This window comes from Emys orbicularis, chromosome 1 (assembly GCF_028017835.1).
Source record: "Emys orbicularis isolate rEmyOrb1 chromosome 1, rEmyOrb1.hap1, whole genome shotgun sequence".
Classification (NCBI taxonomy): domain Eukaryota; kingdom Metazoa; phylum Chordata; order Testudines; family Emydidae; genus Emys; species Emys orbicularis.
In genome coordinates, this window is record NC_088683.1 from 56,287,943 (window position 1) to 56,313,826 (window position 25,884).

At 43.0% G+C, this 25,884-nt stretch overlaps 1 protein-coding gene across 2 annotated transcripts in view; it reads left to right on the top strand.

Moving 5' to 3' along the window:
- Positions 1–12,303: 12,303 nt before the first annotated feature.
- PNPLA8 (patatin like phospholipase domain containing 8) overlaps positions 12,304–25,884 on the top strand; it is a 63,398-nt gene continuing 49,817 nt past the window's right edge. The window contains exons 1-5 of one of the 2 annotated variants that reach the window (XM_065415144.1): positions 12,304–12,778; positions 12,839–13,425; positions 13,825–13,974; positions 17,465–17,616; positions 21,843–21,937. In XM_065415144.1, coding sequence (XP_065271216.1) covers positions 12,304–12,778; positions 12,839–13,425; positions 13,825–13,974; positions 17,465–17,616; positions 21,843–21,937 — 1,459 coding nt within the window. Of the gene's footprint in view, positions 13,426–13,824; positions 13,975–17,464; positions 17,617–21,842; positions 21,938–25,884 lie in introns of both variants that reach the window. The other variant, XM_065415137.1, reaches the window with a different exon arrangement.

Consider the following 25,884-nt stretch of genomic DNA (forward strand, 5'->3'; position numbering starts at 1 on the left):
CTCAACAGGATTGCTTGTATAGATACACAGTGCGGTGCTCCAGGGGTAGGCATCCCAGTGTGCAACCATTCAGCACTCTCTCCTTTTGGAAGTTTTGGCAATGCATGGTGGGGCAGAAACAAGTTGCACAGGGGTGACTGGGATCAAGGTGGGCAACTGTCTCCATCCCATAATTTTCATGTTGTTTTTTTTTCAAAATCCCACAAACCCGCATGTCCCTCTTCACTGTCCACCATCTCTTATAAAAGCATGGAGCCTGGACAGCTCTGCACTATTGTCATGAGTTTTGGAAGCACAGGACATACAATCCTCCAGTATTTGCAGAGCTGCAAGAACTGAATCATTGGGAAACATGATGATTTCTCTGCCAAGTCTAGTATGTAGCTCTTTGTAAAAGCAGCAGGTCTGCAGCTTGGTACTGGATTGACTGTTGGCCTCTCTGGTATGCCTGCCACAGTTCCTTCGCTTTCACATGGCACTGCTGCTGGTCCCTGTTGTACTCCTTTTCCTGCATCTCCAGTTTGCTCGTAGATGTCTACAGTTCTATGGCTGGTCCATAGCTGTGCTTGCACAGACACTTCTCCCCTTAGGCCAGAAGATCCAATATCTTCTGTCTACTCCAAGCTGGAGCACATTTGGAGCGAGTAGCTGGCATGGTCAGCGAGACAGTTGCACAATGGAGAGCTGTTAAGTATGCTCACCAACCTGGACAATCAGGAAAAGACACTTCAAAAATTTGCGGGTCTTTAAAGGGACCTGGGGCCTTCCAGTCTGCCTGACTTCTGGGCAGTGGAGTTCAAAATTATGACCAGAGCGGTCAGTGTTGGGCATTGTGGGACAGCTGTTGGAGGACTGTTAGGATCAGCATAGAGAACGCAGTGTCTATACTTGCACGACCTCAGTACATCAACCATGGCTCAATGCCACTCAGGGAGGTGGTGGCAGCATAATGGGGAGCTTCTGTTGGTGGGAGACAAATTTAAGTGTAGACATATACACAACTAGGTTGATGCAAAGCGGCTTACTTCAGCCTAATTTTATAGCATAGATCAGGCCTTAGTAAAAGAGGAGGAAAAAAGCCATCAAAAGCTGTACTGATTACATTTAAGGAAGGGACTCTACCTGATAAAATAATACTAGGGCATCAGATCTTTAGAACCAAGCCTTATATCCTCCTCCCCTAAGGTAAGCAGGGCTTTGGAGCTGTGCTCCGGCTCCGTTCCAGCTCCAGGCAAAAACCTGCAGCTCCACTGCTCTGGAGCTGCTCCGCGCTCCAGCTCCGGGCTCTGCTCCAAAGCCCTGATTATAAGTGTCCCAATATGGACATGTGACATGTTTGGTAAAGGGAAAACAAGATGTGGTAAATGTGATGATGAGCACTCCTATGAAAATTGTGTAGATGGGGAGGTCAAGTGTAATAATTGCATTGGGAATTACAGTCCAGCATATAGAGGATGTATTGTGGCAAAACAAACTAAAGAGATGCAAAAACTGTTAATAATATATCTTATGCAGAAGCTCTAAGGAGACTCTCAAAACATTTGGCGGAGAAGGAAGAGAAAATCATCACAGGAAAAGAGGAACTGAAGATACAGCCTGATTCTATAAAGAATATGATAAATACTGAAGAAGGAATCAGCAATGATATATTGGTAGTGGAAAAAGAGGTTTATTGCATTTGTGATAAGTGAGAAATTGCACATTACAAATGGGAAAAATGAAAATTATACCAAGGGCTGTGGAAAAATACTTGTACGTTAGCAATATGTCAATGGATCGTATTCGTGCAATCTTAAATGAGGGTCATGATGAAATATGACCAGTATGGGAATTATGATATTTTGTTGCGATGCACACAGTTTGATAGCACATGATCAAGAAGTAAAAGAAAATATACTTGAAATGAGAACTGAACCAGATATCACTTGTATCCAAGAAACATGGTTGGTTGAAAAGATTGCTTTTAAAATTCTAGGGTATATTGCCTTTAGGTAAGACTGAAAACTAGGTAGAGGAGGCATTTGTACTTTCATAAGGGAAAGATTAAACCACATAGAAGCATTACCGCCGTCCCTTGTGTTCAGTGGAAGAGAACATCCTGGTTATGGGTGACCTCAAGCCCTTTGGAAGCGCTGTAATGCTGTGAAGAAAACCTCAGAAACAACTTCACTGACCATTTGCTGCAGAGCTCTGCTGACTACCCCATTAATGCACACAGCCTGCCCTCCTGCATGTGTGGATGCTTCCTTTCGGTCATTTCCCTTCCTCAGTCCATGAGGCTGCCCTGGGTTATGCCTTGGGTTATTAAACACACCACCCTGGGCATTAGCAGCCCCCGTACTTGTGAACCCCCCTTGCCCCTGCTGCAATACTGTCTGCCTTGGGTCCCCTTCCAGCCCTTGGTCTACATTGGGACTGCCCTGCACTACCGCTGCTGCCTCTGCTAGCCCCCTTTTAAGCAAAGGTACAAGCACCTGAGCAGCAACCTGAGTCCGAAAGAATTGCAGCCTGAAACATCCACTTGCAGCACGGCTGGTACATGAAACAATTAAATTTCCTTGCCTTCCTCTCCCTTCTCCTCCCCTCCCCCCCAACCAAAGCACGTTGATTGTTTCAGACACTGACTAGCCTCCCTCGCTTGCAAATTCACCCTCCCCAATTGCAGCTTCCAGCCTGCCTGTGGGTGGAAGTACCTGGGGCAGGGGGATGCTAGTTCCCCTTCTTTCCACTGTCCCCTTTCTGTGTAATTTGCCTCTGCCTGCCCTTCCCTGTCTCTGGGGCTAGGGGGGTTACAGTCCCCTGTTTTCCCAAGCTCACCCTTCTCCGTGCCCCTGGAGCCATCAGGGCCGGCTCTACCATTTTTGCTGCCCCAAGCACAAAAAAAAAAAAAAAAAAAAAGCCGCTCGGACTGCTGCCCGAACTGCCAAAGCAAAAAAATAAAATAAAAAAGCCGCCCGTACTGTTCCGCCCCAAGAATGGACGGAATGCCGCCCCTTAGCATGTGCTGCCCCAGGCACGTGCTTCCTCCGCTGGTGCCTGGAGCCAGCCCTGGGAGCCATGCTGTTTCACATGCTGGCTTCCACGCGGTCCTGCAGCGAGCCATGCACGGGAGCCTCCTTGCCTGCTGTCCAGCCTGTTCTGAGTAAAGAAGCTGACCTTTTTAAGCCCCTCATTCCTAGGTGGTGAGTCATCCACCACGCTGACTGCTCTTCCAGCAACTTTACATCTTCCCTCCTCCCCCAAGCCAGAAAGCATTGCCTTCTTCTCCCAGCCAGACAGACAAACTCCTCCCTGCTTGAATGCACGGTGGTGATTATCATGAAAGTTGAACTTACAAATGTAGGATTATGTACAAAAATACTGAATTAAAAAATAAAACAATGTAAAATTTTAAAGCCTGCAAGTCTACTCAGTCCTACTTCTTGTTCAGCCAATTGCTCAGACAAACAAGTTTGTTTACATTTGCAGGAGATAATGCTGCCTGCTTCTTGTTTACAATGTCACCTGAAAGTAAGAACAGGTGTTCTCATGGCACTGTTGTAGACGGCATCGCAAGATATTTACGTACCAGATGCTCTAAAGATTAGTATGTCCCTTCATGCTTCAACCAGCACTCCAGAGGACGTGTCCATGCTGATAACGGGTTCTGCTCGATAACAATCCAAAGCAATGTGGACCGACACATGTTCATTTTAATTATCTGAGTCACATGCCACCAGCAGAAGGTCGATTTTCTTTTTTGGTGGTTTGGGTCCTGTAGTTTTCGCATCGGAGTGTTGCTCTTTTAAGACTTCTGAAAGCATGCTCCACACCTCGTCCCTCTCAGATTTTGGAAGGCACTCAGATTCTTAAACCTTGGGTCAAGTACTATAGCTATCTTTAGAAATCTCACATTGGTACCTTCTTTGCATTTTGTCAAATCTGCAGTGAAAGTGTTCTTAAAATGAACAACATGTGCTGGGTCATCATCCGAGACTGCTATAACATGAAATATATGGCATAATGTGGGTAAAACAGAGTAGGGGACATGCAATTCTCCCCCAAGGAGCTCAGTCACAAATTTAATTACGCTTTTTTTTAATGAGCATCATCAGCATGGAAGCATGTCTTCTGGAATGGTGGCCGAAGCATAAAAGGGCATACAAATGTTTAGCATATCTGGCACGTAAATACCTTGCAATGCCAGCTACAAAAGTACCATGCAAATGCCTGTTCTCACTTTCAGGTGACATTGTAAATAAGAAGCAGGCAGCATTATCTCCTGAAATGTAAACAAACTTGTTTGAGAGACTGGCTGAACAAGAAGTAGGACTCAGTGGACTTATAGGCTCTGAAGTTTTACATTGTTTTGTTTTTGAGTGCAGTTATGTAACAAAAAAAATCTACATCTGTAAATTGCACTTTCATGACAAAGAGATTGCACTATAGTACTGTACTTGTATAAGGTGAATTAAAAATACTATTTCTTTTATCACTTTACAGTGCAAATATTTGTAATAAAAATACTATACACCAATTTCAATTACAACACAGAATACAATATATATGAAAGTGTAGAAAAACATCCAAAATATTTAATAAATTTCAATTGGTATTCTATTGTTTAACAGTGTGATTAAAACTGCAATTAATCATGATTAATTTTTGAGTTAATTGCGTGGGTTGACTGCGATTAATTGACAGCCCTAATTGTAATGCTATTTTATACATGTGCATAGGTTATTTGTATGCTACTTTGTAATAAGTCTAATGTTAAAAGCCTTATGCATATGTATGAAAGGGTCAGTGTGTACCAATACCACAACACTGTATTTGTTATACAGTCTGTGTAGTCCCCTGTGCCATTTAAATGTATAATCTCAATGTAATTGGTCCTTACTACATGTATATGTTAGTTAATGCACTACTTTTTTGAGTTGAAGGAGCACAATGTTAAAATGTTAGTTAATGCACTACAATATATATATACTGTAATGCTTTCTTTCTTGCTTTATTGAATATAATTTAGTCACCTAAATTATATCTCAATAAATAAGACTTTGCTCTCCTGTCGACTTATTGCGTCTTCACCAGATCCGCTAAATTGATGCCACTGCATCAATAGGAGTGGCGCCAATTTAGCAGGCCAGTGTAGACAAGCCCTGGGTGAAACAGTCATTACAAATTTATTCAGCAAATATATCCTTTTTTTGTTTTGTTTGAGAATTATTGGTGAAAAGACTTTGATTTTCCTTTCTCTTTACTTTTAAATGCTAAAAAAGATCCAGATTTCTACAACAAATCTATGGGCTACCGAGAAAAAGAGGAACACTACCACCAACCACCATCACCTCCTTGGTATTTGTTGAGAAAGAGCTTAAGTGCCTGTCTCCAGAAGAAGATTCGCAGCAATGAATCTTACATTGAGATCTGCACCTCCCTCTCGTGTGGATTTAGGTACTTAAGTCCCTTTGAAGTACAGCAGTTTAGCCCTCATCATGCCTTCCCTCCATGCCACCCTTCAGCATTTGATATTGGCTAGGTTAGGTGACTCTCTACTCAACATGCCTGCTTTTGTAGAGTCCATTCGGAGGTGCTTAACTTTTCCCCATTGTAGGAGCCTGGGCACCTAAGTCAGTGCTATGAATGCCTAACATTTAAGTCCCCTTTGAGTTCACAGCTGAAGGAGGCAGTGCCATCTGATCCATGAAAAAAATCATCCACATTTTCATCATGTGTAGATCAGGCCTGCGCAGGTCAATTTATCTATGACTGAGCACGATCATCATGTGGAAGCTGCATCTTTCACTACATGCAAAGTGGACGTAGGTAAGAAAACCTGACACACACGGCTCACACCTGCCCATACCCAGTGCCTCAATAGATCCACAGACTCCCCAATGGTCTCCAGCCTGAACTACAACCTTGGTTCTAATCTATAAAGACTTTTCAGAGATGAGGCACCTCAGAGGCAAATTGGATGAAACTGTAGTAAAGACCAGTGTGACGTTGCACTCTATATGATTTTATGAAACTATGCTAATAAGTGTGAATATAATGTAACTGGAATATGCTTCATGCAAAAGGTCTCTTGTAAGGTATCATTACAAAACTTATAATCTACTGTGTTCATCCTATTTGTATGAATGTATCATTCTTGTATCTGAAACTAGAAATACGAAATATAACTCTGAGGTCCTATTGTAATTATGCAAAGTGTGGGCCATTAATGGTGGTTTGGAATCTTGATGGCTCCCATTAACTAGGACAATTGACTGTAGGTGGCTCTGTTTACTTGCAAGCCATCTGGAATCCATCTTAAACCTGGGGCTTTTCCATTTAGAAGGAGTGGTGGGGACCCAGAGAGACAAAAGATTCCCATCTTGTGCCAAAGCTATAGAAGGGGGTGGAACAGAACAAAGGAGGCTGCAGTCATGAAAAATCCCCTAGCTACCACCTGAGCTGGAACAAGGACTGTACTGGGGAAAGGATTGGGCCCAGACTAGGAAGGGGTCTAGTCTGTGAAAGAAGCTTACTGGAACATCTCGGAGGGTGAGATTTACCTGTATTCAGTTTCTTAATGCATAAGGCTTAGACCTAGGGGGAGGGATAGTTCAGTGGTTTGAGCATTGGCCTGCTAAACCCAGAGTTGTGAGTTCAATCCTTAAGGGGGCCACTTAGGGATCCGGGGCAAAATCAGTACTTGGTCCCACTAGTGAAGGCAGGGGGCTGGACTCGATGACCTTTCAAGGTCCCTTCCAGGTCTAGGAGATAGGATATCTCCATTAATTTTTTTTTTTAATTTACTTGCATGTTTTTGTTTTATTTTGCTTGGTAACTTACTTGGTTCTGTCTGTTATTACTTGGAACCACTTAAATCCTACTTTTTATACGTAATAAAATCACTTTTTGCTTATTAATTGATCCAGAGCAAGTAATTAGTTCCTTGGGGAGCAAACAGCTGTGCATATCTCTCTATTAGTGTTAGAGAGGATGGACAATTTATGAGTTTACCCTGTATAAGCTTTATACAGAGTAAAACAGATTTATTTTGGGTTTGGCTCCCATTGGGAACTGGGTGCTAGAGACAGAGCACTTGTTAAGCTGTTTTCAGTTAAGTCTGCAGCTTGTAGGGGACATGGTTCAGACCTGGGTCTGTGTTTGTAGCAGGCTAACATGACTGGCTCAATAAGACAGGGTACTGAAGTCCCAAGCTGCCAGGGAAAACGGGCTCAGAGGTAGTCTCAGCACATCAGGTGGCAGTCCCAAGGGGGTCTCTGTGACCCAACCCGTCTCAGTGAATTATCAGACATACAGATGAACACGGTTTGTTGAAGAAGAGTCAACACGACTTTTGTAGAGGGAAAACATGCCTCACTAATCTATTAGAATTCTTTGAGGGTGTCAACAAACACATGGACAATGGTGATCCAGTGGATATAGTGTATTTGGACTTTCAGAAAGCCTTTGACAAGCTCCATCAGCAAAGGCTCTTAAGCATAATAAGAAGTCATGGGAGAAGAGGGAAGGTCCTCTCATGGATCACTAACTGGTTAAAAGACAGGAAACAAAGGGTAGGAATAAATGGTCAGTTTTCAGAATGGAGAGAAGTAAATAGTGATGTCCCCCGGGGATCAGTACTGGAACCAGTGCTGTTCAATATATTCATAAATGATCTGGTAAAAGGGCTAAGCAGCAAGGTGGTATAATTTGCAGATGATACAAAATTATTCAAGATAGTTAAGTCCAAAATTGACCACGAAGAGGTACACGGGGATCTTACTAAACTAGATGAGTGGCAACAAAATGGCAGATGAAATTCAATGTTGATAAATGCAAAGTAATGAACACTAGAAAACATAATCTCAATTATACATACAAAATGATGGGATCTAAATTAGCTGTTACCGCTCAAGAAAGATCTTGGCGTCGTTGTGGATAGTTCTCTGAAAACATCTGCTCAATGTGCAGCAGCAGTCAAAAAAGCGAGCAAAATGTTAGGAACTATTAGGAAAGTGACAGATAAGACTTCACAAAATATCACAATGCCACTACGTAAATCCATGGTACATCCACACCTTGAATTCTGTGTGCAGTTTTAGTCACCCTATCACAAAAAAGATATATTAGAACTGGAAAAGGTACAGAGAAGGGCGACAAAAATTCATGGCTGGGAAAAACATGTCACAGACCATGAAATCTGATCTACTCCATGGGAAGGGGCAGGGCTGGGGGAGCCCCAGCCGGGGAGAAGTTCCATATGAGAGGGATTAATAAGACTGAAACTTTTCAGCTTGGAAAAGAGATGACTAAGGGGGGATATGATAGAGGTCTATAGAAAGTGAATAAGGACGTGTTATTTACTCTTTCACACAACACAACACCGAAGAGTCACCCAACAAAATAAATAGGCACAGGTTTAAAACAAACCAAAGGAAGTACTTTTTCACATAACGCACAGTCAACCATGGAACTTGTTGCCACAGGATATTGTGAAGACCAAAACTGTAGCTGGGTTAAAAAAAAAAAGAAAGAAAGAATGAGATAAGGTCCATCAATGGGTATTAGCCAAGATGGTCAGGGATACAACCCCACGCTGTGAGTGCCAGAAGCTAGGACTGGGGGTCAGGGAATAGGGCACTGGACAAATTGCCCTGGTCATTCCCTCTAAAACACCGGACATCGGCCACTGTTAGAAGACAGGTTTCAGAGTAGCAGCCGTGTTAGTCTGTACAGAGAGCATGAACAGGTGGGAGTTGTCTTACCAACTCTGAGAGGCCAATCAACTCAGGATTGAATAAGGACTGGGAATGGCTGAGCCATTACAAACATTGAATCTATCTCCCCTTGTAAGTATTCTCACACTTCTTATCAAACTGTCTGTACTGAGCTATCTTGATTATCACTTCAGAAGTTTTTTTCTCTTACTTAATTGGCCTCTCAGAGTTGGTAAGACAACTCCCACCTGTTCATGCTCTCTGTATGTGTGTATATATATCTCCTCAATATATGTTTCACTCTATATGCATCCGAAGAAGTGGGTTGTAGCCCACGAAAGCTTATGCTCTAATAAATTTGTTAGAAGACAGGATACTGGACTAGATGTACCACCAGGCTGACCTAGCACAGCGAGTCTTGTGTAACAGAACCACTCGGAGCTGCCAGGTGGGCCCAGCCTGCCCAGAGCCCCCGGGGTTTGATCTGCGGGTAGCGAGGCCGGGGTGGTGCGCGGCGAGACACGCTCAGCGGAGGGAAGGAGCGGGCGCGGAGCTTGGGGCGGGTCTCTCACGCAGCGCTGGGCGGAAGGGTCGGCGCGCACCGCCCCGCAGCTGGTTCCGGGGTCCGGCGCATGCGCACTGGCATGCCTCCGGTTCCTGCCTGTCGCTGTGTTGTTGTTTTGAGCCAGTCTCCAGGCCCCGCCGCTGTGAGGGACCCGCCGCGGCCCGCGCGCCAGGAGCGACGGGGAACGCCCCGGCGCTGCCCCTTTCTGACAGGGGGGGCGGCAGGTCGCGGGGCCTCCTCGGGGTCTTGCCAGAGGGGGGCGGGGCCATCGCCCAGGAGGTGCCACCCCGCGCCGGCCTGGGGCTGGGTCCGGGTCCCCCCGGGGTAAGTGTCAGCGGGCTCCGCTCCGCGCGGGCCTGGCCGGGCCTGCGCCGCGCTCGGCACACGCCTGACCGGCTCCCCGGGCGTGTGTCCGGGCACCTGGGCTGTGCGCGTCTAGGGGCGGGCGAGAGACTGTGTCAGGCACGTCTGGGGACGGGAGGGTGAACAAGCGAGACTGTGGCAGGCCTGTCTCGGGGTGAGTGTATCTGCGTGGGTGACACTGGGTGTGTATCCCTGGGTGTGCCCTGGCCCCACCCCGCATGTCACACTGGGTGTGTATCCCTGGGTGTGCCCTGCCCCCACCCTGCATGTCACACTGGGTGTGTATCCTTGGGTGTGTCCTCCCCTCCGCCCATGTGTCACACTACTTGTTTATACCGTATATGGCACTGTGTCTACGTGCAGGTGTCCCGTGTTACTGGGTGCCTATCACTTTGTCCTGCCTTTGTGTGTATCACAGCCTTTGGACCATGTTTATCTTGTGTGTGTGATGTCACTGTGTTTATACTGCATATTTCTGTCCTGTATGTGCATATGCCCTGTATCTTGTCCTCTGTATATCATGTATATATCTCTCTGTGCTTATACAGTGCGTGTGCCCTGTTTGTGTGTTATGGTGCTTATACCAGCAGTGAAAACAACGAGGAGTACTTGTGGTTAGAGACTAACAAATTTATTTGGACATAAGCTTTCGTGGGCTAAAACCCACTTCATCAGAAGCATGGAGTGGAAAATATATACATAGTACATGAAAATATAGGAGTTGCCTTACCAAGTGGGGGGGTCAGTGCTAATGGGACAATTCAGTTCTTAACAGTAGAATACCAACGGAGGAAAAATCATTTTTGTAGTGGTAATGAGGGTGGCCCATTTCAAACAGTTGACAAGAAGGTGTGAGTAACAGTAGGGAGAAATTAGTTTTTCTAATGACCCATCCACTCCCAATCTTTATTCAGATCTAATTTGATGGTGTCCAGTTTGCAAATTAACCAGTTCTGCAGTTTCTCGTTGGAGTCTGTTTTTGAAGTTTTTTTGTTGAAGAATTGCCCCTTTTAAGTCTGTTATTGAGTGTCCAGGGAGATTGAAGTGTTCTCTGACTGGTTTTTGAATGTTATAATTCTTGACGTCTGATTTGTGTCCATTTAGTCTTTTGCGTAGAGATTGTCTGGTTTGGCCAATGTACATGGCAGAGGGGCATTGCTGGCACATGATGGCATATATCACATTGGTAGATGTGCAGGTGAACGAGCCACTGATGGTGTGGCTGCTATGGTTAGGTCCTATGATGATGTCCCTTGAATAGATATGCGGACAGAGTTGGCAACGGAGTTTGTTACAGGGATAGGTTCCTGGGTTAGTGTTTCTGTTGTGTGGTGTGTAGTTGCTGGTGAGTATTTGCTTCAGGTTGCGGGGGCTGTCTGTAAGCGAGGACTGGCCTGTCTCCCAAGGTCTGTGAGAGTGAGGGATCGTCCTTCAGGATAGGTTGTAGATTCTTGATGATGCGCTGGAGAGGTTTTAGTTGGGGGCTGTAGGTGACGGCTAGTGGCGTTCTGTTACTTTCTTTGTTGGGCCTGTCCTGTAGTAGGTGATTTCTGGGTATCCTTCTGGCTCTGTCAATCTGTTTCTTCACTTCACCAGGTGGGCATTGTAGTTTTAAGAATGCTTGATAGAGATCTTGTAAGTGTTTGTCTCTGTCTGAGGGGTTGGAGCAAATGCAGTTGTATCTTAAAGTTAGTGAGTGTCTTGTGTTCTTGTCTGTGTTTGTAGCATGTATTGGGTATGTGATAGCTAAGTAGCACCTATGTGTACCTATCACTATGTTTATACTGTGTATGAATGTGTGTGCATGTATACCATATCTGTGTATACATAGTCTATGTATCTGTGCGCTGTGCATGTACATCACTTACCTGTCTGCAGCCATGCATCTCAAAATATGGCTTCCTCAGCTTTTGCAAACCGTGTCCTGACTACTTATGGCAGTATTCACAAGAACAGAGGTGTTAAATCCTGATGTTTGGGCCAAATTCTAGTTGGAGTAATAATCTGCCTGCCTGAATTCTTCCTACACTTTCAGCTGGTACAGCAGCTATTGTATAGTATTTGCATTTCACTCCAGAAGTGGCGGTTCTTCAGTGGTGTCTTAAATCTCAGTGTATAGGTTGTATGAGATTTATAAGATTCAGGATGAAAGGTATTCAAGATATTATTTTTATTGGTGGAATGTGCTGGATTTGCAGTCCTAAAGTGTAAAGTCAACTATTTATTCACAGAACACATACAACACCTTGACTGGAAAAATCATTTTTAGGGATGACATTTCCATGTTACCCTTGGTCTCTGCTCACCTGTCTATTAGAAACTGTATGGGGGCTACCTTCTGATTTCCTATAAGCAAACAAATATTTTGAGTGACTTTGGTTGCTGCTTATTGCCTTGGGGTGCATTTAAACTAATAACTTAAAGTGGGAAGGTTCTGCATGTCATTACCAAATACTCTGAGCAATACAGTACCCCTAAGAACTTCTCATTTGAATATGTTTGTTCCCTATTTAAGTAGAAATAGAACTAAATTGTATTCACTTGTAAACTACTCCTAATCTTTATTTTAACTAATGTTTTTCCATTTCAGATAACATCATGAAGTGTGACTTTTTTGAGATAAGCTTTCTGGCGTGAAGTAAAGAAGCAACATATGAAAGACATAAATATTTATAAGTAATGTCAGTTAATTTGCCTTTAAATGAATATTTGTATCTCCTGATTAACACAAGAAGCCTTTGGGGGAAGCAGAGAAACAAGCAGCTGTACTACTTGTGTAGACCTAAACTTTATTGGAGGATTAGTCATGGTATTCCACTTAGAGTTTTTCATACAAGCAAAACTCAATGTAAATGGACCAGAAGCAAAACACTGGAGTGTAGTAAACACAATTATAGCCATGACTTTTTGTATTATAGAGTTTCTAAACATAGCACTTCTTCTCCCAAGGGACTAACAAAAGTGAATAATCGTATGTCACGAATTAAGAACACTTTTGAATCTGTTTCAAAGGCTGTTTCTGGCACTCACAGTGAACTGGTTGCACGAATAGCTCGATTCAAGCCCAACTCTGGCATATTGGGGAAAGCATTTGAAAATAATGTTCAGGAAAACAATCTCCAGGTAAACCTAGAAAATGATAAACGAACCACATGTGTTGCTGCTCAGGGAGATTACAACAATAGTCAAATTGTAAAGAACTTTGTTCACACAGATGAAAACTCAGAGTCTACATTGATAAGTAGAAGTGGCACTAATCAAGATACTTTAAAAGATTCTGTAGATATTAAAAACAACCTTTTTCATGTAAGCTACTTCACTACAAATTTTGGAGAGACTTACAACTTTTTAGCAAATCATATCAACTGGTACTTTGGCACTAATACTGTTATGGATCAAGAGAAAAAAGGAAATGCTTTTCTACAAGACTCTAAGAACGAACTCAGAAATAAACTCGATTCACCAGAAAGTGACATAATGAGTAATGAAAATAGGATGAGTTCAGCATCCGCTTTAATTTCTGCTGCTGAGATTCAAGATGCTGAAAAGACAAATATTGCTCTTCCAACTTCCACTAAAAAGAGCATTGCAAGCTTCCTTTCATACCCTAGTAACAGTGTACAAGCTTTTGTAGACAGTTATGTAGGCAGTCTGGTCCCCAAGTTAAGATTTGAGACAAAAGCCGCCTCAGAAGATAAATCACAAGAACGCAAAGAGTCTTTGAAAGATGAAGAGGATGGCGGCAAAGAGATCAAAACTGCAGAAGGGAAAGAAAAGCGTTTGTCTCTTCAGAGAGAAAAGGCAAGTATTTGCTTAGTATTTACAAATACTGGGTTTTTTAGCTACTATAGTTGTCAGAGGCATGTTATAATGTTATCATTTCAAAGCTACATTGAAATCTCATCTGCATAGGTGAAACATTGAACCAAGTTATTTGAAGGACTGTCACTGTGAGCCAGATTTATAATAGGCTCTTCTACTTTACGTAAATGAAGAACCAGAGATCGGTTCAGTAAAAAAAACCCAAACAAACATAAAACCACCTTCCTTGAAGCCTATAGTGGTATTCTACTATAAGCCATTCATCTCTTCTTGGAGTAATCTAAGAAAACAAAAATTCTGAAAAAGTCTTGTCAAGTTTTGTATATATCTTCTTGGAGCAGTTTCATATTCTTAATATACATATCTGTTTATCTTTAGATTATTGCAAGAGTGAGTATTGATAACAGAACACGGGCTTTAGTTCAGGCCTTACGAAGATCTTCTAACCGAAGAGTCTCTATCAACAGGATTGAAGAATTGACTTACCATCTTCTAGAATTTCCAGAAACCAGAGGAGTTGCTATTAAGGTACAAATCACTTTCACGCTCAACCTATCAACTACAGATAGATAATAAGTTCTTATGTAATGACAGATGTTTTATCATAAAATAGATAAATGTATAATCTATCACTTTGTTTTTTCTTCTTAAACTGTTGTATCTTATACTTGTACTATGTGAGTATCTTCAATTTTTTTATTGCTAATGTATTACCTCCAAGAGATTCATATGGAAGCCATCATCATTGACAGTTAATGTCTGCTTTGGAGAATACCTTGGACTTTTAATTCTCCTATATGTTAATTGTTAAGGAATTCTTTAGTTCTCAAAGCAATACTGTGTACATTGCCATAACAGAACCCGTATCCTAATTGAGGTCCTTTGTGTGCTCTGTAATACAAATAATGAATAGCAGTAATAAACCTAATAGACTGTTCAGTATGACAGAACAGAAACTTTTCTTCGTACAACTAAAATAATTTGAAGGCTTTTCCTGTCTGAGAGAGCTTTATTTTGTCTTAATAAACACCTTAGATTTTGGCATTGTAGTTCATAACAAACTATGAATACCATATCTGTTCAAAACAAAAGGAAGAATTTAGGCAGAATGGTCCAGATCCAAAAATGGCCCAGATCCCAGATTTAGGCATTACTGTGATGCACAAAACTCCCACTTCCCCTTCCCCTAACCCTGTAGGCATCTAAACTCAGTAGGTACCTACGTTTCTGTCTTTGGGCATGTGTACCACTGCATCAGGCAGGCTTCCAGATGCCTAATCTCACACCTAAACCCCAGCACAATTCTCAAATCAGGTGGAGACAGGTGTTCCCCTGCCTCTTGTCTGCAGGGGCCTGATCCAGAAGGTGTGCTCATAGCATCCTTAACTCCACACAAAATGGCATGGGGGAGAAGGAGGCTACCCTTATAACTAGGACCCTACAAAATTCATGGGCCATTTTGGTCAATTTCATGGTCATAGGACTTTTTAAATAGCCAGTTTCAGATGTTTACATCTGAAATTTCATGATGTTGTAACCATGGAAGTCCCGACCCAAAAGAGGGTTATGGGGGGGTCACAGAGTAAGGGGGGGGTTGCCACTTTTTTGGGGGCAGGGCTTGCCTTATGGGTGGGTGACCGCCCAAGGTCAGTGGGACACCATGGTCCATCCCGCCTCCTCCCCACAGCCAACACAAGGCCCCTTGAACTCCTGAGCCCAGAGATGGGGAGGGGCAAGGCGGGGGGCGCCCCAGCCAGGGTCTCATACTGTGCGCCAGTTTTCAGCTGCTAATCCCGACAGGGCTGTGGAGGGACAGGACTTCCTCTTCCCTTGCATGGGCCGCTCCTGGGGCTCGGTCAGATCCACCTCCAGGAACCGACCGTGGCTGCACTAGGGGAGGGGCAGGGGCCCCTGCAGGGGAAGGGAAAGTCCCATTCCGCCATAGCCTGGCTGGGACTAGCAGCTGGAGCATGTTGCACGTTAGGAGACCCCAGATGGGTTGTCCCCAGTCCTGCCCCTCCCCTACAAGAGCTCTGCGGCTGTGTTGCCTTCAGTGTCCAGCTCACCAGAGCCCAGAGGTGGGTCTGACCGGCCCCAGGAGCTGCCCCTCCAGGTAAAGAGGAAGTCCTATCCCTCCCCAACCCAGCTGGGACTAGCAACTGGAGCCCAGCACATGGTGGGAGTACCCCCAGCCCTGCGCCTCCCGTACAATAGCTAGGTATCATGGGGGAGATCAGATTTCACAGTCTGTTATACGTTATTCAAGGCCATGAATTTGGTAGGGTCATACTTATAACCCTTAGTACAATGTATAGGGTACTCACTCCGGATGTGGGAAACCCCAGTTCACTTCCTCCCTCTACTTGAAGAGAACGGGATTTAAACAGGGGATTCCTGCTTCTTAGACGAGTGCCTTAGCCACTGAACTACAGTCGTTCTGTCTCTCTAGCCTAATGCATATTTAATTGTTTATCCAAGGTGGAACAGCTTCAACAGGAGACCCACATCAGAATAGCCCTGATAGATGGGAAACCCCTGTTCCAATCCCTTTTTTGATCCAGGCCAAGGTCTCCCACATCCTGCAATGAGTACCCTAACCACTGGGCTAAAGGTTCTAAGAGGGGACTCCTCATCTTTCACTTCCCACCCTGACCCACTGGCTGTTTTGTGTGGAGTTAGCCAGGGGCCACTGCTGTTCTTTCAAGAAATGGCTTATACACCTAAGATACCTGATTGTAGCAGAGGGTTCCCAGCTGTGCATTCCAAGCAGCGATACGTATGTAGGCAGTAGGTATAATAGGTGTGTATATGAAACGCTCAGTGTTCTTCCGATGGGCAGCTGGGGGAGGTGCACTGCCTTTCCCATTCTCCAGCTGGTGTGGCTTGGGTCGGCCCTGAGTTTGGAGCTGCTGGGGCTGGCCAGTGGCTGATGCAGCTTGGGCTAATGCAGCTGGGGCTGGCCCAGGACTCGTGTCAGTTGGCCAGCACACCTCAGGCCAATCTGGAGCTGCTTGGGGTGCTGGGGCTGCTCGGGCCGGCACAGCTGGAGCTGGCCTGGGACTTAGGTCGGTTTCCCGGTGTGGTTGGGGTTTGAGTCGGTTAGCCAGTGTGGCTCTGGCCGGCTCAGGGGTGCTTGGGTTGCTGGGGCCGGCACAGCCAGGCCGGTGCTCAAGTAGGCCTGCTGGGACCGGTCCAGGGCTCCTCCAGTGGCGGGGGAAAGGGGGTTTGGGGTTCCGATGGGCCCGGGGCTTTTCTGGCTGTGGGAGGCAGGGCAAGGAGTGCCTGAGGGGTGGGGTGGGGTCTCGTGTGGATGGGGCAGAGCCAGGAGGCTAGCCTCGCTGAAAGTGTCCACCCACTGCCCAGGGGTAGGTATCTCCCTCCAGCCCAGAGATAAGCTCCTATGTCCCTGAGGGGGCAGGGCCTAGGATGTTCCCCTCTCCTCAGTGTCTGATATGGGCTGGCTTACACATCTGCTCACTGAGCATGCTGGTTTTTGTGCATCCCATTTTCAGGCACCTCGCTCTCTCTCCATGCATTGTATAGGGAGCCTAGGTGTCCGGCGCAGGGTTTGCCGATTCCAGTGTGTGGCTAGGTGACTAGAATTCAGGTGTTGCAATGCTGAGCATTGCTATGCTTAAGTCCCTTTTTGGATCTGGGCTAATGTAATTACCTGAGTTGCTATTTGGCTAGTACGCCAGAATTAACATCCTAACTCTAAAACCCCTGTAGCTGTAGTTGTAATAGATATTAGACGTTTTTAACTGTTTCACCCTTGATTTTTGCATTGTGATATAAAGTTTCTCGTGAATACACAAGACACATGGTGTTGGACTTTTTCCTCCCCTCCCCGTCCTGAGATTGTAAATTTCCTTAAAAAAAAAAAAAAAAAAAGAAAGCTATTTTTTATTTTAAGTTAAACTTTGCATTTAAATTTAAATTTTAAACTAGTAAATTAAAGGTGGAAGTTTTTTGGTATTAACACTTAGTCTAAATACAACTTTTTTCATTTCAACTATAGGAAAAAATAATTCCATGCTTACTACAGCTGAGACAAGGAACTGATGAAACTCTTCATGCTGCCGTTATGGAGGCTTTGGCTATAATTGGATATACAGATCCTGTGAAAGCCTGGGGAATTCGAATTCTCACTATTGATGGAGGAGGAACAAGGTATGACAGAAACTGTTTATCCCTTTGTAAACTGCAAATGTAGGTAAAATTGCAGTCAAACTCTAACCTCTAGAACCTGATCCTACAAACATTTGTGTGTGTGCTTAACTTTACATGCATGCTTGGTCCTGTTGATCCCCTAAGATAACTCCCCTGTGTGAAGTAAACTATGTACATAAGTGTTTGTGGGAATCGATCCCTAGTTTGTTTATGGAGGCAAGTAAAGGAAACAAATGTAAGATTATTTTTGTAAAAAGTCTTTCTGTTGTTAATTTATGATTGATCTTAATACTTCTGGTACCTGAGATTAGACATTCTAAAAAAATTAATTCAGTTTTTTTAATCTTAAAGGGTTCTGTTGTGCATTATGCTGGTTAGAGTGCAAAGTTGCTAACTGGTTGGAAGAATCAGCTTACAAAACTTCATAATTGGTATAAAAATGAAAAATAAATGTATTTGCTTGTGGTAATAAACTCGCAGTAAGATAAACAAATACACATGTAGTTCCTGGAGCAAGGATAACACCAAAGCACACTACTCTCTCACATTGGGTATAGCAAGTAGCAGCTTTTCAGGTATTCTGTTTTAGCAGCTCCGCTGGTATTGTCATCTATAGAAGAATAAATGGTGTGGTGAAGAAAGCAATATTTAAAGGCCTACTGATTCATGCATCCTCTTCCACCGCCAGTCACTGATCCTTTCCCCCCCCCCCTCTTCCTAACTTACTTGATGATTAGAGTTCCAATCCTGAAAACACTTATGCACATGCTTAACTTTGCATATGTGAGTGGTGTCATTGAACTCCGTGAAACTACTAACATGTATGAACTGAAGCATGTGCATAAGTGTTTGCAGGTTCGGGTCCTACATTTTTCAAAAAGAACAAGTGCTTTCAAACATGTTCAAAAAATGTGGGTTACAGATAATCCCCAATGGAAAGTGAAATATTGGCCAGTAGCTCATAGGTATAGTTGCACAGTATTTCTTACTCTGGGGGGAATTCTGCGCCACTGCACATGCACAGAATTTATGTCCCCCGCAGATTTCTTTGCTTCCCTGCAGAAAAATGACTTTGTGATGGGAAGCAAAGGGAAGCCACAAGAATGGCCATGCGACCGCCCAAGCAGTATGTTTCTGGTGTCCAGGGCAGCCGGCAGAGAAGTAAATCACTGTGGGGCATGGGCGGGACTGGGGAAGACCCGGCCAATGGCTCCGACCCTGTGCTGGGCTGGGGAGGGCAGGCCTTCCTCTTCCCCTGCACGGTATCCGGGGCCGTGTCAGATCCACCCCCAGATTTCTCCCCCGGCTGTAGGAAGCTCTGCAAACTCTTCCTATCTTCCTTCCCCCACACTTCCTGCACCCATCGCTTCTCAGCTGCATGGGGAGGGATCACTGTACAGGGAGCTGCTCCCCCATCTACCCAATCCTGTGTATCCAGACCCCCTCATACTCAGACCCTCCCACCGAGCCTCACTTCCCTCCCCCCCCCCCCCGCACCCAGAACCCCTCTGATGAGCCCCACTCCCCCTGCACCTGGACTATCCCGACGAGCCACCCACACCCAAATCCCCACCCTGCCGAGCCCCAGCCACCTGCACATGGATCTCCACCCCACTGAACCCCACTACCCCAGCATCTGGACCCCTCACTCATCCCCCCCACACCCAGACTCGCCTGCCGAGTTCTATCCCCTCATACCTAGACCCCCATGCTGAGCCCCAACCACCTTCACCTAGCCACCCCCTTCAGAGTCCCATTTCCATTGCACATAAGCCCACACAACAAGCCCCTATGCATCCAGATCACCCTGCACCTGGATCCACCACTGAGCCACCCGCACCCAAATTGCCCCACACAGAACCCTCTCAACGCACACCTGGATCCCTCCACACTAAGCCCCTTCACACTTGGATCCTGCCTTGCTGGGCCTGCCTGCTCACAGTGATCTCCCACCTCTGTGCAGCCTGTGGCCTGTGTTCCCCAATGCCATGCTGGAGCTTCCACATTTACACCTCTACCCCGATATAACGCTGTCCTTGGGAGCCAAAAAATCTTACTGCATTATAGGTGAAACCGCGTTATATCGAACTTGCTTTGATCCACCGGAGTGTGCAGCCCTGCCCCCCCCGGAGCGCTGCTTTACCGCGTTATATCCGAATTCGTGTTATATTGGGTCGCGTTATATCGGGGTAGAGGTGTATTCGTCAAATAAAATTTGCAGACTTTTTCAGAATTTTAAAATGTGTGCAGAATTTTTTTTTTTTTTTTTTTTTTTTTTTTTTTTGGGCACAGAATGCCCTCAGGAGTAAAATTTCTTCATTCACTTCAAAGGCAGTTATTTAGGACTAAGTCCATGACAAATTTTAAGTTCCAAAACTATCCTGTTTTGGTTACTTGAGTATGGAAATAATTTTTTTTTCTTTTTTAAAGGATATGCCTTGTCACCCCGTTAGCATAACTCCAAAGCTACTCAGCTGACTTTTGTTAATGTTTTCCTAAAGAAAATCACCATTCCACTTAGAGCATGAAAACTTCAACGCAAAAGGAAAAGCCTTGAGACAGTTGACATGGTGATAATAGATTTATATAATGCAATGGCTCTTTTCAGTCCTATATTTAATTTATCTAGCACTGATAGTATGCTCTAAACTGGACAGACATGTTTGATGACAGGGTTCATTCTACAAGGAGTTTACATTCTAAGGACTGTTACTTCAGCCCTTTCTAGCATGAATAAGACTTGCGGAGTCCAGCTTAATTCAGACAATTGTAGGTTGCTGTGATGCTTTGGCAGAGGACCCATGAAGCCTGCAGCTCGGGGTCTCAAGATCATAAAAAGGTAGCAATAGGCTCAGTCTTCATTAAAAATGTAAATACCAGTGTAGTTTTAACAAAAGACACTCGCTTTTCTGCTTTATAGTTATACAAATATTTGAATATTTGCATGGTTTTATTATTTACAAAGAGGCCAGATTAACTATATTAGATACGGAAGGCTTTTATATATCCATAGAATAGATATACATGCAGTGGGTGTGTGTATTTTTTCATGACATCGTGCCATGTTACTTTAATTCTGCTCTAGAGGGATAATCTTCAGGCTGAAAAGTTTTCTTCCTATTTATTCTTTAGACTCAGTGGTCAGAGTGCCAAGGGATGTGCCAGTTGCCTTTTTGGGGGAAATCTGGCTTCCTGGCCACTAGGACCTGAATTTATTTTGACAACCAACAGCATAAAAATTATAAAGCTTCCTTCAGGGACTAGTTTCTTTTAATCACTATCCTCTTGTCTGGTTTTGAAACAATGAGCTATAAAGGTGAATGACAACAGATTGTTTCCCATTTTATGAGACATTAATCCTACCCAAATAAAATATTCCAGTTTTTGTACTTAGTTTTAATTTTCCGAGGGCTTTACATTTTCACTATGCAGCCTTGACTTTTTTCCCATGAATTAGATCTGTGCAGTAGAAACTAAGTTTATGAAAACAGGGGACTAAATTTCTATTGACTTCAGTATAAAATTATTTGTAAATCCTTTAATTTTCAAGGATTTAGATGCTAAAACTTGTAGGTCTCTTCATATTGTAATTTTATTTTTTATGGTATGATTTCTAAAGCAAGGGAATAGAAAATTTGCAAACTTAATTTTATTTGGTGTCTTAAGGCAAATCTGCAAAATTCTTCAACTTTTAAAGTAAAATTTAAATGCATTTTCTTATGTAATCAAAATGTAAAATCAGTTTTATGGTACCCATTTGTGTTTCATCCACTGATATCTTATTTCCTGTACTTTAGTTTCCAGATAATAAAAGTTAGAGATGGAGAAGTCATATTAGATTATCTGCAGGATTGCTTCCTACAGGACACTTTCTAGACAGTTTTTAAAAAGTGACTAGTCATTTTGAGTACCTTAATTTGGCTTGATTTTCAGAATGTACTGAGCACCATGGAGCACATGAGTCTCCTTCAAGGGCTCTTAAGTTAGGCACCCAAAATCATTAGTCACTGGTATTTAACCTATATCTTTCCCTTTCTGATTGCATCCTATTACTCCTCATTATAATTGTCAAACTACAAAATTCCTCTTCCTCCTTTGTATTAAAACCTTGTAGACTTATTATGTCCTGTCTTTGTTGTTGCTTATTCAAACTGTATACATGTTTAGCTCTGTGTAAGACATAACCAAACTACCATTCTCTGTGATGTTGCTTTAATATGTTTCAGGGGTTTAGTAGCACTTCAGACTTTACGTAAACTAGAAGAACTTACTGGAAAGCCTGTTCATGAACTTTTTGACTACGTTTGTGGTGTAAGCACAGGTAATTAGTATTCACATTATGGATTTTTATATGATAAACTTAATAAAAGTAAAAATAAGAAGAAAATCTTGTTTTGAAAAATCGTTTTTTTCCCCCAGGAAAAGAACTCCATCTTTATAAATGTAAGCCAGTTCTTTTGTTAGGGAATACGTTATTTTTTGGTAACTGGCTGCGACTTTGAGAAGTGTGCTTTTGTATTTACAGCATAATTTAAGACCTAGGTTACTTGGCTATAATTTTTTGCCAAGTAGAATCGTAGGTGACACAAAGAATGCTCGTTTATTACCACGTGATTTCAATCTAATTTTATGTTGAGCCATCAAACTATGAGAGGAATTCATTTTTGAAGAAATTGCTCTTTAACACCTAGCTATCAAGATATTTGGTGTCCCATAAATACTGATGAGGAGTATTGCAGGTTTTGAGCAATACCACAAAGGGTCTACAAACAAATGTAACATGCAATAATATTAATATGTTATGTACGTACACCTTCTTTTCCTTGATATTTAGGAGGTTTCCTGGGTCTTGCTGTTTTGGGAGGGGGATTGAAATCCACTATCTCTTTGGCATCACATTCCAAGATGCTTAATAGACACATAATTTTATTGATGTGGTTCATAATTGTTATAAGGTTTGAGTGACTAAAAATGGGCACCTCAGTATAGAAGACAGTGCTTGTTGATCTGATTCTACATAGTATACACTAAAAATATCTAGGAAACTCAATTATGCCTAATAGAACTTATAATTTTTTTAAATAAAGGGGATACTTTTTGCACACAAAAATTATAAAGGATCTGTAAGTTGTGCACAATAACTGAATGATTGTGAGAGAAGTAGTAAGGCTTGTCATGAATATATTAATATGTCAGCACTGTATGTATTATGATCGTGTGTACATACTATTACCATGGCTGGATATTCTTTTTAAACATGCTATTTCTTTAAAAAGTGAGTGTCATGGTAAATATACTTGTAATCTTGGTCTTTTTTTAAAATAGTGTTTTAATTTGAGCCGTTTGCCTCCCCGTGTCCAGGGAAAAGCCTTGCTACTTGCTGAGATTCTTTCCTGTATATCAGCAGGAGTGGGACTCTAGGCAGCAGATGTCCAAAGTGCCTGAAGAGACAAGGCTGAAGATGTGCAGTGAATTTGGGGCCAGGGGAGAGGAAGCAGTTGTGCTCCTCTTCTGAGTTCTGGCAGCTTGTGGGAGGGGGCAGATAAGCAGTTTCCTCTGCAAAAGAGAGAACCATCACAGGGTGAACAAATACAGAGAGGTGCTGAGCTCCTATTCTTCCTCTTGTCCCATGCCAATCTGCTATCCTGGCCTGCTTGTCGCTACTCTTCTGGCAACCATCTGATCTGCCACCCACTTGAAGAGGATACAGCACCTATGTCTCCCTCCACCCCTTGTCTTATCTTCCCTCATAGAATTGGTTTTCCGTCAACCAGCCTTTTGATCTCCCCTTTAGTGGTCTCCACTATAATCATCTCATTCTTGGGAGGTGATATTTCTCACCCAAGCTGCAATATTATGTTAGGGTGGGCACCAAAGCTTCTTTGCCCATCCATGCTGTACATCTTAAGCTACTGTTCAAACAGCAGTGTGTTATTTTCAGGAGCTCCTGCTACTACCCCATGTGTTGATTTAGAAAACAACCTCAAGAGGGGGGCTGATGCTTCTCCCTAGAAAAGAAGAAAGGTTCCAAAACCATCTTAGTATAACAGTTTTTTTTAAAGGTCAAAACTGACCAATTAATCACCCTGGTGTTCACTTTTCAAAAAGTGATGTCAAGTCAGTAACAATGTAATATTATTAAGGCTGATGTAAGTGGTATATTATAGGTTACAACACAATACAGCTTACGTACAAAACAGTATACTTCACTTTAGAAATTTAAGTACCTCATTTCTCCTGTTCTATATATCTCTTCCAATGTAATCTGTTCCCAGAATATGTTAGCAGGCATCATGACTTGAAATATTGCAGTTTGACTTTCCATGAGGAAGTACTGAGTTGAATCATAAATATTAGAAAGAACTTCCAGATCTAATAGGCAGTTTCAAGTAAAAACTATTTATTCATGTCTGAATACTGGTGACATCATAGCATAATTTTTGGAAGCCTTCTTAATCCATCCCTAATTTCACACACTCAGCTTACCTCCCATTTACAAAATGAGAGAGGAAGGCTCCAATCATTTGGTCATTATAAACACCATCTTCACCCAACATCCTAGACATTTTATATACATGGAGATCAGCTGACTGCACAACAACCAAACAGATATCGGGACATGGGAGATCGAGCGTCCAATGGACAAAGACTTTCCCAAGTGCAGACTGCCATCTATCCATCTCCTCGCTGGTCATCTCTTACCATGATGACCCCACACCATTCCTTCTATAATAACTTTCTCAAGGTTATTTCCACCTCTACTCCTGATGTAACCAAAGTACACAAGTTTGTGCCTTTTGATTTCCAAGGACAGAGTCCATTTTTCTCCAGTAATATTTCTAACATCCGCATTCATGTTTTCTGTCCAAAGATATGCAAAAGTCTTTGCCAGAGCCACATCTCAAAGGCTTCAGTTTTCTTCTTGTAAGCAGCATTAGTTTCCATAAATCGCTATGGAAAGAATTAAGCTTTTCGCCAATTGAACTTTCATGTATTTTGAGATGCCAATTTTTTTCCAGAATTTCTTAAGGGAGGCCATGACTGAGCGAGCCATCCCATCCCATCTTCTGTTTTCTTTGCAGCAGTCTTCTAGGCTGGATGTGTATGATCCCAGATAATTAAATTCATGTGCTGCCTCTATAGCTTGACTGTTAATCATGATGTCTGCTTGCATCTGTTGTTAATTGTGTCAGTGTATGTGCCTTTTATTTTTGCCTATTAAGGAATAGTCTATATACCTCACTAACTATTTTTACAGACCTCCACGTTTGTTGCATTACATCAATGGTTGCAGCAAAGAGCATTATATCAGCATATCTGAGGTCAGTTAAGCAGTGTCCATCAATGGAAATCCCAGTTCCTTCCACTTCATCAAAACCTTCTAGGGCTTGTCTCATAATAATTCTGCATACATGTTGGAAAAACTTGGAACAGAATGCATTCAGTGGAAAACCACTTGCTGACACCCATTGCTGTTCACACCAGGGTCTGTTGTTGATAGTGGAGACTTGGGATGAGTTCAGTGAGATGCTTTGGATTGCCCATATCTTCCAGTATCCTCCACAGATGATCATGTTGGATTGTATCAAATGCTTTGGAGCAGTCAGTGAAAAACAGAATCAATGGCTGATTATACTCCCTGCATTTTTCAGTGTTATGACATATTTGCGATTTGATTATATGTGCCTTGTTCTTCTCTGAAACACTTGTGGTAGTGGTTCTGCTTCTGTCATTCCCCTGCTGTGATCCTGAATGAAGTAATGTACCATCTCCGTGATAGTGCCTGTGAGTAAAGCATCACTTTACTCACAGGCAATGTCAGGGAGATGATACATTAGTTACTATACTCTTTCTGCCCTTTCCAAGGAAAGGAGATATAACAGATTCCCATTGTGCAGTCATGCAGCCAATTTCAAGTCATCTATACATCTTTGCAAATTTTCCCCATGAGATCAAGACCTCTGTCACCAATCACTTTCAGCAATTCTACTGGTACACTATCTACTCTTGATGCTTTCCTTGGCTTCATTTTCATAATAGCATGCATCACTTTCTCTTGCGGTATTGATGACTTCAGCTCTGTATTCTCATTTCTGTTATCCTGTATTGTAAGTGAGGTGTACAGATTACATAACAATCTCTTCACCTGCATTTGATATCACCGTCAGTAAGAATCCAGCCATCATGATGATTTTTATACTAGGTGGTGAGGAAAACTTTTTAGTAAGAAACGTGACCACTGTGAACATACCTTTTATATTATTTCTC